This window comes from Mustela erminea, chromosome 4 (genome assembly GCF_009829155.1).
Source record: "Mustela erminea isolate mMusErm1 chromosome 4, mMusErm1.Pri, whole genome shotgun sequence".
NCBI lineage: Eukaryota > Metazoa > Chordata > Mammalia > Carnivora > Mustelidae > Mustela > Mustela erminea.
Genome location: NC_045617.1, coordinates 26,638,947 through 26,658,687, shown reverse-complemented (window position 1 = coordinate 26,658,687; position 19,741 = coordinate 26,638,947). Strand labels below are relative to the sequence as shown.

The window sequence follows — 19,741 nt, the reverse complement described above, 5'->3', positions numbered from 1 at the left end:
ACTATGCAGTCATCAAAAGAAATGAAATCTTGCCTTTTGCAATGATGTGGATGGAACTAGAGGGTATTATGCTAAGCGAAATAAGTTAATCAGAGAAAGACAATTATCATATGATCTCTCTGATAGGAGGAATTTGAGAGGCAAGGTGGAGGGTCATGGTGGGTAGGGAGGGAAAATATGGAACAAGATGGGATCAGGATGGAGACAAATCATAAGAGACTCTTAATCTCATGAAACAAACTGAGGGTGGCTGGAGGGCGGGGGTGGTAGGGATAGAGTGGCTGCGTGATGGATATTGAGGAGGGTATGTGATATGGTGAGTGCTGAGAAGTGTGTAAGCCTGATGATTCACAGACTTGCACCCCTGGGGCAAATAATACATTATATGTTAATAAAAGGGGGGGCACCTGGATGGCTCAGTGGGTTAAAGCCTCTGCCTTCAGGGGCGCCTGGGTGGCTCAGAGGGTTAAAGCCTCTGCCTTCAGCTCAGGTCATGATCTTAGGGTCCTGGGATCAAGCCCCACATTCGGCTCTCTGCTCAGCGGGAAGCCTGCTTCCCCACCCCCGACCCTGCCTCTCTGCCTACTTGTCATTTCTGTCTGTCAAATAAATAAATAAAATCTTAAAAAAAAAAAAAAAAAAGCATAGGAGGTGAGCACCCATTTACCCCCAGCTTTCCCCCTAAGGGCACTTTCCAGTTCCCTGAAGACACCACAGAATGATAAAACCCCAAAGGGAAGTGGCATTCTTCCTGAGCTGAGGAAACAAATTCAGGACTGCCAAAGCAAGAGAAAATTGAGAGACCAATCCCAGGGAAGAGGGGTCGCAAAGAAGGTATTTCCTGAAATCTTTCTACAGATTCCTTTCAAGTCACTGACTGAAAAGACTCAGCAGAAAACTGCAGCTGAGGAGATCAGGGCCACAACTAGGAGGCAAGAGGTGGCTAGGGTATAAAATGTAAAAAAGTGTCCATGTTCAGGGTGGTACCTTGCCCTGAGCACCTCTCTGGTCTCACCTTAGTCCAGCCTTTGGCTGGATGCTAACAGAGTGAATGGTGCTTTCCTCATCCTCCAGTGCCGGGGGGTTGCCATTTTGGAGGACTTGAAGTAGCCATTTGAAGGGGGTGGGCACAAGCTCCCTAGAGCATCATTGAGAAGCGGTGGCTTCAGGTGATCTGAGCATTTATAATATTTAGAAATACACAAGCATTTTATGGTGGCGCACCCAAGTGCTGATTTGGAGAAGCCTGGCTCACTGCATTTGTCCTCTCCAGGGAGTTACACTGGGGAAAAGAACAAAGTTACAGTGCTTAAACCATAGGTAGGAGACTGACAACTGAATAGGGGCAATCCAGGATATTTCCACAATTAATATTTCTTTTCCTTTTTTGTAATAAAGAACAGCAGAATAATAGAAAGCCCCAGAATCCTAGGCTTTCCTTATGTGTACACAAAATGCTACATTTGTACACCTACTCCCATTTCCACCTCTTACAGAGCTTTTTGTAAGAACCTTTCTTTCTATGAAGCTTTGCTTGGTAGGCTACTAAATTAAAAAAATTGCTTATGTTACGATCTATCATTTTGTGATAGATTCTGCTCCAGTTTTCTCATTATTTTCATGAAATTGATTTTTTTCCTATCAAAAAACTATAGGGTTCTCTTGTCTGCTTTACTTTCTAGAAACAACTGAAACTTAAAAGAAAAGCTTTTACTGCTGCTCAAATTATTTCTGTCATCCTCAATTTAGAAATCAGCATATGTTACCTTCCCCCCAGCGTGCGCATGCGCGCGCGTACACACACACACACACACACACACACACACACACACACACACACTCTTTCTGAAGTGGTTTTAGGTATGTGGAAAATGGTTAATACTTCTGAGACTGCATGTTTCTTAAAAAAAATTTCAGGTCACCTGGGTGGCTTAGTCAGTTAAGTGTCAGCCTTTGGCTCAGGTTGTCAGATCTCAGGGGCTTGGGATCCAGCTCTGAGTCAGGCTCCCTTTTCAGTGGGAGTCTGCTTCTGCCTCTCCCTCTGCCCACCGCCCCCCTCCACTTGTGTGCGTGTCCACACGCTCTCTCTCAAACAAATAGAATCTCTAAAAACAAAACAAAATTTCTACTTTAAAAAGTTTCCTATCTAGGATACATTTGTGTACTTTGTTTCTAAAATTAATCAGTGTTTTGAAGATGCTAGCTGTTTTCTGAAGGACAAGGACCTCCATTATTTAATCTCTTTTTTTAAAAGATTTTATTTATTTATTTGACAGACAAAGATCACAAGTAGGCAGAGAGTCAGGCAGAGAGAGAGAGGAGGAGGAAGCAGGCTCCCTGCTGAACAGAGAGACCGATGGGGCTCCATCTCAGGAGCCTGAGATAATGACCTGAGCCGAAGGCAGAGGCTTAACCCCCTGGGCCACCCAGGTGCCCCATCATTATTTAATTTCTCAGCTGCTTAGGATCTGTAGCTATTTGCCTGCTCCAGTTTTAATTTCTTTAAAGTACCAACTCTAACCTTGGAGGTTTTGCATGTACCCCAAATAACATAGTTAGTTTTGCTCTTTTGTTAAGAATACTGGACTGGTGTGTTACCGTAACAGCAATACGGCAAAGTCAGAGTGCAAGGAAAGACAACTTAAGAATCAAACTGTATTTACATTCGAATTGGTTCAAATAGATGTATTATTGTTTTGTGGTCCTTTGGTGCTTTTCCATGTTTTCTTCTAGAAGTGTGGCTTCACTACTCACATGTCAGATATTTCAAGTTCTATTTCTCACTTATTTCATTTAGATCATTATGTCACATACTCAGGCCATTACAGTTATCTCTACATTGGCTCTTCAAATTCTCCTTTTTTCTTTGTGAAATTAATTCTGTACAAGTAATTTTCATTGGCTGGTCCAGATATTAGTTTAGCTAGCCCTAGGTTGAAGTTGCTTTGGCCACTCACCCAAAACAATCCTTTAAACAACAATAGAAGGGTGCCTGGGTGGCTCAGCGGGTTAAACCTCTGCCTTTTGCTCAGGTCATGATCACAGGGTCCTGGGATCGAGTTCCGCATTGGGCTCTCTGCTCGGCAGGGAGCCTGCTTCCTGCCCTCTCTCTGCCTGCCTCTCTGCCTACTTGTGATCTCTGTCAAATAAATAAATAAAATCTTAAAAAAATAAAAATAAAAAAATAATAGAATCTCATCATGACCAACTTTCTTAAGGTGGAAAATTTGGAAAATACAAAGGAGGGGCTGAAGTGAGAGGAACTGTTGTTGAAGCCATCTGGAGGCTTGCCACTGCCCGCTCTATTTCCAGGTCATTATTTTCTTTTTGTGTATAAATACTGTACAACATTTCCAAACTGCTGAGATGCATCAGATTGCTAGGGAAAATTTAACATAGAACAGAGCGGTTGGAAGGGACCCTGGACTAACATTTGGCCCAATATTCTGTGCTCCTCTAGAATCACACTAGATTATCCCAGGTGGTTAGTCCCCAAACCTGCCAAAGATTCCACATGTTCCATTAGAACCCCATCACAATAGCTAAATGTTCCAATGCAAACCCCAGCCCCACCCAAAAACAAAATAAGGAAACAAGCAATAACAAGCTGCGGGCCAAGATCTAATTATTTAAGAGATCTCATTTGGAAGTGTTATATTAGCAACCTCTAGTGCTTCTTTTTAATTAAAAATCATTTTTTAAAAAACACTTTTTTTTTCTTTAAGATTTTATTTATTTATTTGACACAGAGAGACACAGCAAGAGAAGGAACACAAACAAGCAGGGGGTGTGGGAGAGGGAGAAGCAGGCTTCCTGCTGAGCAGAGAGCCCGAGGGGACCCTGGGAACATGACCTGAGCCAAAAGCAGACGCTTAACGACTGAGCCACCCAGGTGCCCCTAAATCATTTCTTAATGGAGCAGTCTAACTGAAATTTTCTCTAGCACTATGTAAAAGATAACCTACATAACATAACACAACATAGTATAAACAGCATGTCCTAATGTAGTACATTGCATAATGGATCACTGGAAGTGTAAAAATTTCTAATGGTTAGGATGAAAGTCTGACTTTAAGGAACTGTAGAACTGTAGTTTAATAATTACGATTGAAGACCAAGCATTGACGCATGTCAGTTACTGCCTAATACCACCAGAGGGCACTCTTCACTCGCTTTCTGAAACCGTTTTAACCTTGCCTCCTAGCTACTACTGGATTTTTTCAATATTTCATATGATTGATAAATTTGCCTAGGAAAATTCCTCCCAGGAAAAATATGTATTTGTGAGTGATAAATTTATGGGTTCTTATGCAGAAGACACAGGCTGTCAATGTAGAGTTCATCACACTGAAAAGGCACTGATAAGATAACTTGTCTAGGAGAAAGTCTTTTAAATTATTTTATTTTCTTAAAGATTTTATTTATTTATTTGACAGAGAAAGAAATAGTGAGAGAGGGAACACAAGCAGGGGGAGGGGGAAAAGGAGAAGCAGGCTTCCTGCTGAGCAGGGAGCCTGATGCAGGGCTCAATCCCAAGATCTGGGATCATGACCTGAGCCAAAGGGAGAGCCACCCGGGTGCCCTATAGGACAAAGTATTTTATCTAAGCATTTCTAGGACCTCTTGTTATTCCAACCTATAAACACCCATACTGCATTAAATATACACACAGCATTACTAACCCATAAGTTCCTCATCCACCTCTCAAGCTATAAGAAATACAAGACTTCTAGAATTTTTAGTTGGGATTTTATTCCTTAAAATTCAGATGTTGTTCTTCTCAGACATCTTTAAAAAGACCTGTTTCCCCATTATCTGAGAAGAAACGTATCTTGTTAAAATGCTCGCAGGATGGTACACTCAGGTGTTCCGGGTTTTAGATTTGAATAGATGCACCTGGAAGCAAGGACAAATGAGATACAAGGTCCAAGAGAATATCTGGATATGATTTAGTCAAGAGATGTTTCTTTCACCTTAATCTCCCATGTATGTGTCACTGGTTAATACAATAATAGTTCTCATTTTTATAGTGCTTTCTAGTTTCCACAGTGCGCTAAGTTGGGTTCTCACAAAGTTCTTCAAAGGTATAGATGGCAGATATTAATATTCCTATATTACAAAAGAATTACAGTTGGACTCAGGGAGAAGACATCTACTGCTTAGGTCTCATAATGAGTCTTGGAGCTAGAAGAGACACCTCAGAAGTCAAAGCCAAAGCATTCTCTCATTCTGGGCATCAGTAAGCTTCTGACTCTGGTTTTCCAAAGGAAGCTACAGGGGGCCAAGGAAGGTGAATGAGGGAGTTTAAAGATTTAAAATCACACATCAGGGGCATCAGGGTGGCTCAGTGGGTTAAGCCTCTGCCTTCGGCACCAGGGTCCTGGGATCGAGTCCCACATCCGGCTCTCTCCTCAATGGGGAGCCTGCTTCCCCTTCTTCTCTGCCTGCCTCTCTGCCTACTTGTGATCTGTCAAATAAATAAATAAAATCTTAAAAAAAATAAAATAAAATCACACATCCACAGTAGTCAAAAAAGTATAAACCTATAGTTAGAAAATAAAGAAGTCCTGGGGTTGTAATGTACAACACAGTGACTATAGCTAGTGATACGTGTTGTGTATTTCTAAGTTGCTAAGAGGGTTAAACTTAAAAGGTCTCATCATAAGACAGAAAATTTTTAACTCTGTGGTTGCCGTTGGTTATTAGACTGAACTGTGGGGATTGTTTCACCGTATATACATATATGGAATAATTATGCTGTACGCCTGAAACTAAATATAATGCTCTATGTCAATTGTATTTCAATAAAAAAGAATAAATATATCAAAAATAAATGTTGACATACACAAGGAAAAAAAAAAAAAAAAGATCACACCCCCACCACCACCACCAGATGGCCTCCATTCTCTTTGGTCCGAGCTTCTCCATCAGTGCTGCCCACTTCTACTGTTTGCCTCTCAAACAGCAAACTGGCACCACTGCTGCTCCTTGATGGTTCCTAGAGCAGGAGGCAAGACCAGGAAAGCATTTGCCTGCAAAATCTGGACCAGCCCGAAGCTGTACCCAAATCACCTGTGATGCCCAGGCCTTCCTTCAGACCAGGGCTTCTCCCATTTCCCACCTGTGGAATCATCTGCAGAGCTTTTGGGAAGCCTGACACCTGAATGAATGACAGCAGAATTTCTGAAGGCGATGTGCAGCAGGTGAAGAACCCTGTTCTAAAAACATTGAGTCAGGATCTAGCAGTTCTTAGAGTATTTATACTTGTGCCCTAAGGGATTTTTTTTTTTTTTTTAGAAGCTTGAAAACTATTGGCCTACAGCCCAAAGAAAAAGGTTGTTTTTGACTGAAAGTCACTGGGGAGTGAATGAGAATACTTGGACTTTAATTTTTCTTGGGCTCAATTTTCCCAGCCATGGTCTCCTTGTCTGTTAATAAGGGAGCTGGGCTAGTTAAGGGGACCCAAAATGTGGTCATGTGAATGGCAGGATCAATACCATCTGGGAACTTATTGGAAATGAAACCTTCTGGACCCTTCCCTAGATATGCTAAGCTGAACACTGCTGGTGGGACCCAGCAAGCTGGGTTTTAAGGAGACTCCTAGTGATTCTGATGCCTGCTCAAGTTTGAGAACTCATTGAAATTTACATACTCTATCTGCTCTGAAACTCTACAGTTCTGTCCCCTTTGGAGGAAAACTTCAGACATCACCATTCGAGAAGGGTTAAGAAGCGGTTTTTCCAGCAAGCTGCTGCTTTGATAAGAACTTTCAAGAACCCCTTTCAGTGGTAGTAAAGGAAACATGGTGTGCTTGCTGATGAAAGGACCCAACACAGTCCTGGGTATTGATAATGTTCTCAGGACTTCAAACCAGCACGGCATTTATGAAGGATAGGGCAAGGATGCGATTGCCCTTGGTAGGTAGGACAGCCAGAGGTGGGGCAGCTGCTGAGAGTTTGCCTAACCCCCCAAATCATCCTCAACCAGGAAAAAAAAGTCCTGAGTCAAATGGATGATGGACACGTGAAACGAGGAGATACTACGTCAGCTTTTGAAAAGGGCACACACTTGGAATTACGGACAGCAGAGACAGAAAAGTCCTCTCCTGGTATAACCTCATTTTCCAGAGAAAACTGAGATCCAGATAGGTAATGTGACCTTCCTGATATCCTGGCAATCAAACTGTCTTTAGGAATCAAACTGCATCAGGAATAAATTCTCTTCCTTCTCCCACACTCTGTGGGGTCAAGATAAACTTTTCTCCATCCTTCCTGTTGTCAGAACTTACCCATAATGTCTTGCGTGCGTATCCATTCCACCTGCTCCCAATTCAGTCACCACCGTGGAGAGATAAGCAAGGTTGTTAGTTCAAATAATTTGTTAAATGTTGACTGGCGCTTAAGGTTCTTAGAGAAGAACCTCATGGAAAGCATTATTTAGCCTAAAGCTATTGTTATCTACCCACGAGCCAACACAGAGAGGTGCCTACAGCCTTCTTCCCCTGCCTACCGCTTTCTGGGGCCACTTGCTGAGGTCAGGATGGGCTCCTCTCTCTGCCCCAGTCAAGTGCATCCAAGGACATGGAGGGCAGGACTCCTGGGGACTTCAGTCATTTCTGCTATAAGCAGAAGGGGTCATGGTAACAGTTCCCTGCTCTGCCTGTCCCTCAGGTCCTGCTGGCACTGGCCCCCTGGCTCCTTACAAGAACTGTGGTTGCCAAGATTCCAGAAGCTTTAAGGACTGAACTTGAAAACCAATGGAAAAGAAGGGAAAGGGATGAGAACATTTACTGAGTACCAGCTATGTGTTGGGAAAAGTTCTAGTGGACGCATGACAACACAGTAGCTTTAAAAGGTTTAACACCTTGCCTAAGATCCCATAGTCAGAGACAGTGTTCAGAACTGCATCTGTCTGACCTCAAATCCATGTCCAAGGAGAAGGGTAGGACTCAGGCCAGTGCTTTTAAGTTGCTTTGAGCTAAAAGGGAGGTTGAGGTGAACAACAGAGATAAGAAATCTGTTTGACATGTAACATGTAACTAAACCTGCATTTTCACGTAAAAGATAGATGAATTTGAAGGTCAATATCAAGATTTTTAAAAAAGGATTTTATTTATTTATTTGACAGAGAGAGAGAGAGCGAGAGAGAGCGAGAAGGAACAAGGTGGGGAGCAGCAGGGGGAGAGGGAGAAGCAGGCTCCAACCCCACCCCCAGCAGGGAGCCTGATGCTGGGCTCGATCCCAGGACCCTAGGATCATGACTTGAGCTGAAGGCAGAGGCTTAACAACGGAGCCACCCAGGCACCTCTCAATAAAAGTTTCTAGTAAAAAAAAAAAAAAAAAAAAAAAAAAGCCTCTCTATATAATACAGGTACCAAAAAATGTAAACTATTATAATTATTCTTACGAGCAAAATATATCCATACTCTTAAGGAGGAACATTTAAAGAGATCAGATAAGAATAACAAAAATAGTGAGAAGCACATTGAAAAAGTTTAGCTCGATCCCCAAGATAGCAGCTATTTTAAGAGAAATGAATTCAGAGCAGATGAAAACAGGGTCTTGTGCCTCAACAAGCAGTGCTGTCTACAGCCTCTGTCTGAGCTCCTTCGAAGGGATTTGTGTTCACGCCCGTCAGTCTCTGCAAAAACAGGGTAATTGTCTGTAACCACCAACAGGTGAGCCGGTGGGTAAATGTTCTTCATCTGCCGGTGATATCAAGAAGTAAGCGGCGATAATCATTTTCCCCTCAAGGCAGCCTGCCTTTATTTTTAAATTAAATTAAATTAAATTAAATTTTATTATTTATTTGAGAGAGACAGAGAGGGAGAGTGGGAGGGAAAAGCAGGCTCCCCGCTGAGCAGGGAGCCCTACGTGGGACTCAATCCCAGGACCTGGGGATCCTGACCTGAGGCGAAGACAGACGCTTAACTGACTGAGCCCCCCAGGTTCCCTGGCTGCCGTTCTTCTAAGAGCCGTCTTAGAGTTGTGGGACTTCCATTTCTCCGGGGTGAGGTAGTTTCAGCTTTGTTCACATCACATTTTGTCCTGTGGGCCAGTCATGCGAGGAGTCCAAGCATCAAATCCCCTCCAACCGTGCTTCGCTAAGGGGCTTGGGGGTGGATGGGCTCTGGGGTCTGGCCCAGCCACGTCCAGTCCTATCGTGGAACCTGCAGCTGTGCCCAGCCGCTGGGGGAAGAAGCCTAGAAAGCCTCGGCTAAAAGCTGGAGGAGGACGGGGCACCTGGGTGGCTCAGTGGGTTAAGTCGCTGCCTTCGGCTCAGGTCATGATCTCAGGGTCCTGGGATCGAGTCCCGCATCGGGTTCTCTGCTCAGCAGGGAGCCTGCTTCCCTCTCTCTCTCTCTCTTTCTCCCTCTCTCTCTGCCTACTTGTGATCTTTCTCTGTCAAATAAATAAATAAAATCTTAAAAAAAAAAAGCTGGAGGAGGAAGATTTTCTCACGATGAAGAAGGAGGCTGGGAGAGCTTCAAAGTCATTGGGGCTATCTCTGCCCCTGGTAAACAGCAAGGAAATATTAACGTAGTGTCTGACGTCCAAGACCCAGGGCTGTCGCAGCCCGCAGGAAGCTGGCAGAGGCCACGGTGGGACTGTGAAAATGGCGCCGAAGTAGAAGGAGAACAAGGCCTAGGAGCAGAGGAAGAGCATCGCTGGAAAGAAAATCATTTTTCATGTCAAAGAAATAAAACAGAATTCAGAAAATCATTTTTCAGAGTTGTGAGGTGGAACCAGGAACGTGTCTGGAGCAAGCACGTGGTCCCACCGTGAAACTCGGAAGGCTCCTCAGCGGCGGCATCCCGTCAGCACTGTCTCGCTGCCTCTTGTCAGGGCCGAAGGCAGCCAAGAGGGCAGAGCTTTGAAATCAAGTGGAACTGACCCAAGTTCACTTGGCAAACCAGAGCAATTCCCACAACCTGAGGGTAAATGAACCCACCCCCGCCTTTAGGCATAGAGTCGGAGCAAATCGGCTATTTGTAAGAGGAATGAAGTGAACGTCATATTTTCTAAGTAAGAAATTTATTTGATCAAATGACAGTATATGGAGATATTTTCAACTCTAAGGCCCTATTCAGACAAAATGTCAATTGATTCTGAAGTAAATGGTATCAATGTCGATGGCACCTAAAAACAGAAAGACTGACTTTCCTATAAACGTGTCTGTATAAAGCATTCATAAAATCCTCGTGTACTTTAAAACTAGGTTGTAAGTATAACAGATTAACCTATAAATAGTGCTTAAAAGCCGGTTTCTGAAATGACACAATATATGGTTACACTCGAGGTATCCGGGGCTCCTGTGAGGATCAAAGAAAGGCCGTCGGTGAGGAAATGTGTCATCCTCGGAGCAAAACTGACGCGTGATTGCACGGCAGCCTTGAGTTCCCGGCACACTACCCTGTTCTTTCAGGTCCTCGGGAGCTGGGATCGAACGGGTGGGAATTTCTAACCACTGCTGCTGGAAAGAAGTAGAAAAGGAGGTTGGGAAACCAGCGTTGGAAAAAAGGGAGGCGAAATGGAGGCATGGCGAGGTCTGAAGTTTCTGCAAAGAGGCTTTAGAAATGTCCAAAGAAATGGATATAGGAAATAAAGAACTGTGACCCCTTGGATCTGGTCTCTGGGGTACGCAGGGAGGTGGGCACCGAGCAGTACTCGGGCTGCCCTGCACACCCCAACTCTCGCTGGGCGCCATCCACGTACTGGCAGGACGATTTTCCTGGAAGGCTGGAATCATTCCCCAGGTGCACCAAGGACAGGGCAGCATGTGTAGGTTACATCAACTTTTCCCAAAGATTTTTTTCCCAGCATCCAAAGAACTCTGCCTTTGGGGCCAGGATAGGACCCGGGAACCAGGAATTGGCAGTGCCAGGTTATAAAACCAGAAATGTTTCAGACACATGGAAAGAGAACCAGATATGAAGAAGGCGGTGTCTCCCGGGGCACACACTATTGGCAGCGAAACACAAAGGTGTCCAATGGTGACAGGGCAACTGAACCATGGGGAGCAGTAGAAAAGACCCCAGAAAGCAACGGGCAGTAACTGACAATCATATAGCACCCATTATTACTAATTTAAGATATATAAACATCATTGGGTTTCTATCTAGTATCTGTGCTATTATCTTATAAATATAAATATGAGGGCTTTCAAAATATTACAAATGACACATACATCCATGTGTAAATGTTACACTTCTGAATCATACAACATACTCGGTATTGCATTTAAACCTAGTAGATGTGGGGTTATATATAGAATAATTTTTGGAGATCATTTTCCAAGCCTCGGTCACACAGCTAAGTGAACACCAAAAAACACAAGAAGCATTTTATCAGTGGCTTTGGCAGCAAACACATTTTTTTTTTTTTTTTTTGGTCTATGTGTTTATGCCTTTCACAAAGATACACTTGTTCACTGGTATAAATGAATTCGAAGCCATCCACAGGAGATCTTACAACTTAAAACTCTTTTCTGTCTTCTTATCTGCTTCTTTGCTATCGAGTCTATGTGGGAGGGCTAGCCAGTGGCCGGCACCTCCTTTTCTCCAAGCCTCATTGTCTTCCTCAGAAGTGTGTATTTAAAAATAGGTTCATGTTTCCCATTCAGGCTAAGTGGTTCTTTTAAGATTCCTCAGCTCGAGATTATTATCTCTTGTTATGAATGGAGCTGATGTGCACGCATGCGCACACATGGGTTTTAATAAACACAGTCAGTGAATTCCGATCGTCTGGTTTTAGCAGCTTGCCTTTAAAAATGTTTGTTCCTGGTGCTGCAGAAAATAGCTTCCCAACACGCGCAGCTTGGTCATTAGAGAGGATCCTTCCCACGGTCTCAGCTTGACAAAATGGGACACCCCTGAACACGGGTCAGGTTAAGAAACCCTAAGCTTCTGTGGATCCACAGAACATTACAAATGTGGCCTCAGCAGAATCTAAAATTACTTTCTCTTCAGGGAAGGAGGGTGTCATGTCTAATTACTCTATAGAGTGATTTTGCAAATTAGTCTTATGCATGTGGAAACTAAATGGTCCACATGACCTTACCCCGACAGTTAGAGGAAAGCAGTACCAGCGCCATTAGCTACAGTTACCACACGTGGGGTCTCAGGCACGGCAAGGGACCTCCGACCGAATGAATCTCTACAATCTTAAAGCGAAGGCTAAATCCTTCACCTGTGCTTCATTTCCCCCCAATACATTGATAATTCAGGAAACTAAAGAGGCCGTGTTAAGGTGAAGTGAAATCAGCCTTTCCAATGTGGCGTTAATTAGGCAACATTTGATAGAGATGTTAGGAGCTGGACCCCCCGTTGGTGGAAATTTTCTTAGTGAGGGACCGAGCGTGAAAATTTAACTCCAGTGAAATTACTAAAATAATTAGCCTTAAAAAAGTGGATTTAGGAAAGGGAGGTGACCCTCGAGTAGCTTATCTACCTTCTCTGAGAGAAATCACCTCTTGGCAAGACAGGCTGCTTTGGGCTCAACTTACCTAAAAGTAATTTCATTGGGAACTTTGTTTTAGCCGTTTAATACAACAGAGGACCAACTCAACTGGGTTCTAGTGGATGATATAAAATCGTCATGGCGTATGACGTAGTGTAGTCGATCAAAGGGGTTCTCCCAGCTGAGTGCCTCAGTCACGCTGACCCGTCTGACCGCTGATTTCAGCCAACTTCCCACTTCCCATCACTGTTTCCTGGAACACGATTCCAGGAGAAAAGGGAGATTTGCAGTCAAGGCCCTCACAGCAACATCTAGGTTGGGTGCCCATGACACGGCTTTGGTCTGCCCCCAAAGCTCTGTTGACATTTGCATCCCCAGCCCTGGCTATTTGGCACATTTTAAGGAAACATCTGTGACTCTGGAGGAACTGTCTGAAACTTCAGACCACAGAATGAAAATGCTCTTTCAATCGCCTCATTCTATGACACTTGCTTAGCCCCTGGACACCCTACCACAGTCAGGTGTTCCCCAGACCAGGGTGTGTGGGACAAGGTGGCTCCAAATCACAGGTGAGCTGGGTTTTTGCTAAAGGTCAAGCTGAGCTCAGAACTGCTTCCATTTGTTTTCTTTCCAGCTTTGGTTTCAGACCTGATTGCACCCAGCACACTGGAAGGGTAACATGAGCCGAGGCTGATGAGTTTTCCTCATTATCCTGCTCGCCACACAATGCCCAAATAAGTAAGGTGATCTAGTGGGGTCATGCGTCTGGCCTGGGAGGAAAAATAAACACCAGCCAAATCACATCTTTCTTTACAATCTGCCAGCTAAAAATTCAGTTGAACAACGCTCGAGACTCCCTGCCTTTTACTGATACCTCAACCTCAATTTCGAACTTACACTGTTTCTTAAACCTATCAAGTAGACAACCCCATTGCCACAGTGGAGGAAAAAAAAACTGTGAGGAAAATGAACCACAATTCAGGGAAAAAAAAAAAAGTGAAAAGGCATTTGCATTGATAGATCTAAGTTAAAACAATAATATATCTAGAAAACACTGTGAAAATATAGATCTCAAAATAGAACTAGGTTTAGTCAGAAGGCTCAGTAAAACAATTGCTTAAAAAGCTGATCAGTAAAAAGGAGAGCTAAAACAATCTTCCCATCTTTGACCCTTCCTCACTTTCCTGCCCTCAGACTACCAGAGCTACAGCAGACTAATCAAGAAGCCATGAGGAAGGGCTGGTATTTTTCAAGACAGATGCCATCCAGGTCCCTTGTCCTCTCTCTCTGGTCAGGGCAACTGATGGACTTTCAGTGCGTTTGGAGACACGGGCTCAAAGACCTCGTCGTCATCTTCGACCCCTTCTTCGATGGGCTTCATCTTGGTAGAGCCCCGCTGGTGTGGGGACGGCACATCTGTCAGAGACACAAAGAGGAAAACCACTTACTGTCCAGCCTGCGCCGATGCTGGGATGATTTATCAATGAGTAAAACTCTCTGGGAATCGATCACTAGGACCAGGCATGTAATTCCCCTAAACATTGTATTTTCAATTCAGCATTTCGAGAAAACAACGAAGTCAAGAAATGACTCTCAGTCATGAGAACAAACATGCAATGGATTCCAGTGCCTGTGCACATGCAGTTTCAGGAGGGTTGCCCTAAAGTGTGATTAGGACTCAGAATGCATGTTCCTACATTAATCTATGTGGTGACTTGAGTTCCTCAAAAGCTAATTTAACTCCTAATTTCCCTAAAGAAGAGTTCCATCGCAAAGCTATGGAAGCTAACACCACCTGTGGCACCACCTAAAATAGTAGTTGTTGCCACCACCTGTCCAGCCACTGCCAGGACTGGTATGGGAGAGGGAGGGGTGAGGAGGAGGGAGAGGGGGACAGGGCAGGTGGGGGGTAGTCCAGGCAAACAGGAAGGAAAAGCCAGGTGAAGAAAATACAATCCCAAGTAGCAGAGGGGGCAGGAACATCCTTAAAGCCTTTTATATCCGAGAAGTGAAGTAATAATGACTCGGTCTGTCCCTCCGTTGTTTATGAGTTTGTCAGAGGCTTACTGAGCATCTACCACATAAGGGACACCATGATTGAGAGAGGAAAAAAACGTAGTTTAAAAGTAAGAGGAGTTACTAAAAATGGGTGCACAGACTTCTCAAGGTGCTTGATGAGCGGCTCCCCGAACAGCACAAACGCCCCTCCACAAAGTTCCCACACCAAGTGTCAGGATTCATCCGGCGGGGGTCCCCGTCTGCCCTGCGCACAGCCGTGTGTGTGCGCGTGCTGCCCTCCAACAGGGCGGAGTGGTATTCCGTCCGTCAGTCAATCAGCAAATGCTGACCTCAGGCTGGACTTAAGATTGATGGTGGGAGAATGATGGTGAAACCTGACTTCAAATACCTGGTAGAGAGCAGAGGTGGATAGTGGGCCCCGGCTAAGGCATGAAGCAGAGCTGCTACAAGAGCTTTATCCAGATCACCTGTTAATCCCTGGCAAGCGTGGGCAGCTGACAGCAGAGGCTGTGGGCGAGGAGGATGGGCCCGCCCGGGGGGAGGTGGCATGCAGCACGCACCGTGGTCAAGGCCCCAGCCTCAAAAAACAGTTCCCAGGTTCAGAACTCCGCTGTGCTGCTTCCTAGCTGTGTGATCTACGCACCGTCACTAATCCTCTCTAGGCCTCAGTTTCCATACCTGTTACAGGGAGATATTCCCAGGGCCCATCTAGTGCCGTTGTTGGGGAATAAGACAAAAGAATGGGGTCATGGGCTCAGCAGGGTGCTGGGCAGGTAGAAAATGCCACTCCGTATTTGTGACAAGCTGCACGGTCCCAGTCACGCACTGGTGGAATGCCACTCCCAACGGCCACAGCTTCCAACATAAAAAAGTTAGGAATTAGACTGGCCTGGACTTTGGTATAGTTGATGTGTGTGCTGTGCCTACATGGAAACTTTATTTTCTGTTACTGTTTATTTTCAAGCATTTATGGTCCATTATAATCCCGAGTTTCTTAAGAGACAACTACTGACATTAACTGTAGATGATGAGCCTCTATTAAGATGATCCAGGGACATAAATTCTGTCACAAACGACTGCACGGCGGAACCACCCAGGCAAGTCTTTTGGTCCTTTTTCTCGCAGGTGACGGCATGACCACCAGCCACAACCTTCAATTTGCGGGTCTACTCAAATGGCAGTAAATACTATCCGTGTGAGCTTGGGCAAGTTACTTCACGTCTCCCTGCCTCAGTGTCCCTATCTGTAAAATAGGAATCATTGTTTTTATCTACTTCATATGGTTGTTCAAAGGACTAAGTGGCTGACAGTTCTTACCTCTGTGCCTGGGATGCAATAGTCATTTGTCAGTGTGCAAGTTAATAAAATGAGTTATTGATATGGTCTTTGGAGGGCAAGGGCCTAAGTAATTAGAACATTTGTTAAAATTTGTTATCGCCGGTAGGAAAGGCAGATAAAAAGATGCGGGACTTGTACTTGAATGGGGTTTGTGTTTCTCAGTTGAAAAGGTCCCACATACAGCAAATTTTTTTTTTTTAAGATTTTATTTATTTATTTGACAGATCACAAGTAGGCAGAGAGGCAGGCAGAGAGAGAGAGGGAAGCAGGCTCCCCGCTGAGCAGAGAGCCCGATGTGGGGCTCGATCCCAGGATCCTGAGATCAAGACCTGAGTCGAAGGCAGAGGCTTGAATCACTGAGCCACCCAGGCGCCCCGCAGCAAAATTTGTCTTAAAAAGTAGCCACGGCTTCCGTCGTATGTCTAGCCTCCAGGTATGACTGAGCCTCATGAAACAGTAACTCAGGCTGAGTATTTGCAATCGGATAAAAACTCTCTGAACAAACAAGATGGCGTGTCTGAGAGCATTAAGCCAAATCAATAAGGCAGAGGATTCAGACGTGATTGTGTAACACGCATAACAGAAACACACCCAGTTAATTTTGACGGCAGAAGTGGGACTCGTGCTCTGGATTTTAGCCCATCTATCAACAGGGGAGACATTCTAGGGGACCCTGCGGCTGCCATCTACATCGGGGCCAAAATGTTCTCTGCCCTCTCAGCTCCGTCACCAACTGGTGTGTTTTCCCACTGAGACAGAATGAGGAGAGGACCCAAGACAACTGGAAATGACCTGGTGAAAACCTTGCAAGGACTTTCAACTTCTCCATGAAAGAAATTTGTTCATTCCCCAGTACACTGGCCAGGGCCAAGGAAGAGCTGTGGTGCTTACCACATAGTATTAAAAAAAACAGTAGTGTGGGAGTCACCCACAGTCCTGGGGTGCTCCCCAGGGCCTCCAAGTTCGGCCTCCTTCCCCTTCCGGTCCAAGCTCTGGCAAACCTCACTGCGCCCTAAATCCAACTCATCCTTTCCCTCTTCTCTTGCTTTTCTCCCCACCTGGAGTGGCCTCTCCATCCCCATCCCTATTCATCAAATTCCTATCCACTCCTCAAGGTCAAGGTCGAACCCCACCTTCTTCGTCTGGAGTCTTCCCTAATTCCTTACGAGGGGAGATTCCATTTCCCAGAGTCCAACAGCCCTTCTACATTCTGTAGTTCACTGTGATCACAAGTATGTGCCTCTGTTTCTTACTGGAAAACAAGCACCTTGAGGGCTGTAACCATACCTTCTTCTGTCCTGCAGAAGTAGCCCCCACATAGCCATGTCCTTGATCATTACTTAGTACATGAAACTCCACATGAGGCCTTCAGAAGGCTGAGCCTGAACATGAGGCAAAGACACACGGCCGTCACCTTTAGTCTCGGATGGGGGTGGGGAACCACCTGTATTTCTCATGTGCAGGAAGTCTCAGGATATAGTAAACCTTGCGATGAGAAGGGACTGTTATCACTCTATTCTGTGTCATGTTCCCTCGGGGATCCTTGTTCTATAATCGACTCAGCAGAGCTTATAGCATGGGCTTATAGCACAGCTTATAGCAAGCAGCACATGGCGCACGGGCAAGAGCACTGTCCCCTCACATAAACGTCAGTAGGCTCGGCCGGATCATCACCTGCCAAGAAGTTTTCACCCAGTTAGCAAAAGGTGCCCCTGAGTGATGACAAGCCGCTAGAAGCTGGGTTAAATGTCAGGGAAATAAAAATGACTTGCAGAGTCTCTGACTCGATCTTACTTCGTTTCTCAGGAACTCAATGCACTTTTTAGAGCCATTCATGCTCACATATCCACACAATTTTTCTACTTTGTACTCAGAAGCTAAAGCAAAGGCCGCCTGGAGAAGCCTGTGAAAGAAAGACTCGTGGCGGGGGACTGTGGTGTTAGAACTTCTTCCTCACAGAAAGTGGGCCGCCTCGGCAGGATCACGTTCTGGCAGGATGGAGGGCTGGCCCTGCCCGGCCCGCAAGACTGCGTGTTCCCGCTAACGTTCTCACAGGATCCTAGATTCACTCCCATTTCAGGCTCCGGGGCTGGGTTAGAGTGCAAAGGCCCCTCCAGTTCCAGTTCCCAGAGCAGCGCCCTGCAGCCCTTCCTCCCTGCTGCAGATGCGCCGGAGGGCAGCGGGCACCGGGCCTGTCAGTAACCACGGGAAGCTACCCGGAGCCAGGTGGCTGCCTGACCCAGGAATCAGGGTTGCAGAGAATGCTCACACTTTGTCCCAACCTCAGCTGGCCTGGGTCTCCTCTGCCACTGAAGGCCAAGGGTGACAGTCACTTGGTCTACCTGCAGATCTGGCACTGCTGTGGCCAGGAGGAAGTCGGGCTCTGGGGAGCAGGAGCTCACTTGCCCACACCTCCTGCTCTCCAGCCTCCGTGGGGGACCCACCGGTTCGGCGGGAAGACCCAGTCACTGTCACTGTGCTGTTAGAGGTAAGCTCTTGGTCCACTAATAGAGCTAAGCCCAATTTGGAGTGTGAACAACAACAAAACCCCCAAAAACTATAAAAAAAGAAGAGAGAACGTTCTGCTTCAAGGATACTATCTTACATTTCCCAAGTTGAACATGAATAAATTCTTTCTACAAGTTTGCCTGGTTTTTCATTAATTTTATGCACCAACACATCATCAGAAATTTGCCCAGGAGGGGCTAAACCTACCTAGATGGACGAGCACGAGGACAGGAGAGAGGAAGATATTGAGCTTATCTTTAGTTAAGTGCATTTTCAAATTACTTTTGTCCCTCAAGGTCATTACTATGAGGTACGTGACCTCCGTAGGATGCTTTACTTTTCATTTACTCCAAATTCTAGGCAGACTAATAATTCCATATCCATAAATTTTCCAGAAATCTGATTTCTACCCTTCCTTTAGTAAAACCGCTTTTACAGTTGGGAAACAGAAGTGGTTAACTATATCCTTTGGTATTTATTATAATGAAGAAGAGATAATTAACATTATTTTTTGCTGTTAGCTATAATCATCTTCTACTTGGCTCTGGGTGCCAATTAACAGTTTATTATAAAAGTATGTAAAACAAATAGTTGCAGGCTGAACCGCAATCCAGATTTATCAGGTGTGAAATTGTTAAACAGTTATGTCAAGAGTTACTGTTGCTGGGGGATGTTTCATATCACACCAAGCGGCAAAAAAAATCTTCTGTCAGAAAGACTTCTCCATCCCTCCTATGGATCCCAGCGCACCCAGAAGGCACAGCCAGCGGAGTGGCATTTCCTATGAGCTGTACACCACGTTCGGTGTGTGCAGCTGAGAGAGAGAATAGCAATCCTGAGGGGAAGAAAGAAAAACTCAAACTCAAAAATATGAGCTTTGAGCGTGTGTAGAAGACAGAGGCTTAGCAGTAAGAGCCCCTGAACCAAACAGTGGACCCTTCCACTCCTGTCAGATCACAGGGGGGGACAGCACTGTGGATGCCCACCGGAGGATTTGGATCTGGAAAGTCGAGGCTCTCCTCAGCTGACCCATTCAGCGGCTTGTGCGGGATCCCCACTGAGGAGGAGTCAGTGTGGCTCCTGCAGGCTGTTCCCTGCCAGGGGAAGCTAGACGTGGGCCTCTGTGAGGACAAGCTTAGCCTGCCCCACCAGACCCTTTCCTGCCTTCCTCAGGGACGGAGTCAAAGAACTGCGGGAAGCCTTTATACACGCAGACCACGGAGATTTTACCTAACAGTCAAAATTCCATTACCCAAAGTAGTGAGAAATTAGGTAAGAGAAATTCCCTTTGACAGAATTCTGTCCTTATTAAGCTTCTTCTGTTTCAGTGTGCTTCTAATTACATGAGGGCCCAAGGGCGTCTCTTAGCAAGTCAAAGTAAACAGACATATTTTTTGGGCTTAAATCCAGAGTGAAGG

General features: G+C 45.2%; 1 protein-coding gene across 3 annotated transcripts in view; it reads right to left on the bottom strand.

Moving 5' to 3' along the window:
- Nucleotides 1-10,033: 10,033 nt before the first annotated feature.
- Nucleotides 10,034-19,741, bottom strand: part of BVES (blood vessel epicardial substance) — a 37,353-nt gene continuing 27,645 nt past the window's right edge. For all 3 annotated transcript variants that reach the window (XM_032338936.1, XM_032338938.1, XM_032338939.1), the window contains exon 8: nucleotides 10,034-13,874. In XM_032338936.1, coding sequence (XP_032194827.1) covers nucleotides 13,750-13,874 — 125 coding nt within the window. In that variant the 3' untranslated portion in view covers nucleotides 10,034-13,749. The remainder of the gene's footprint in view (nucleotides 13,875-19,741) is intronic.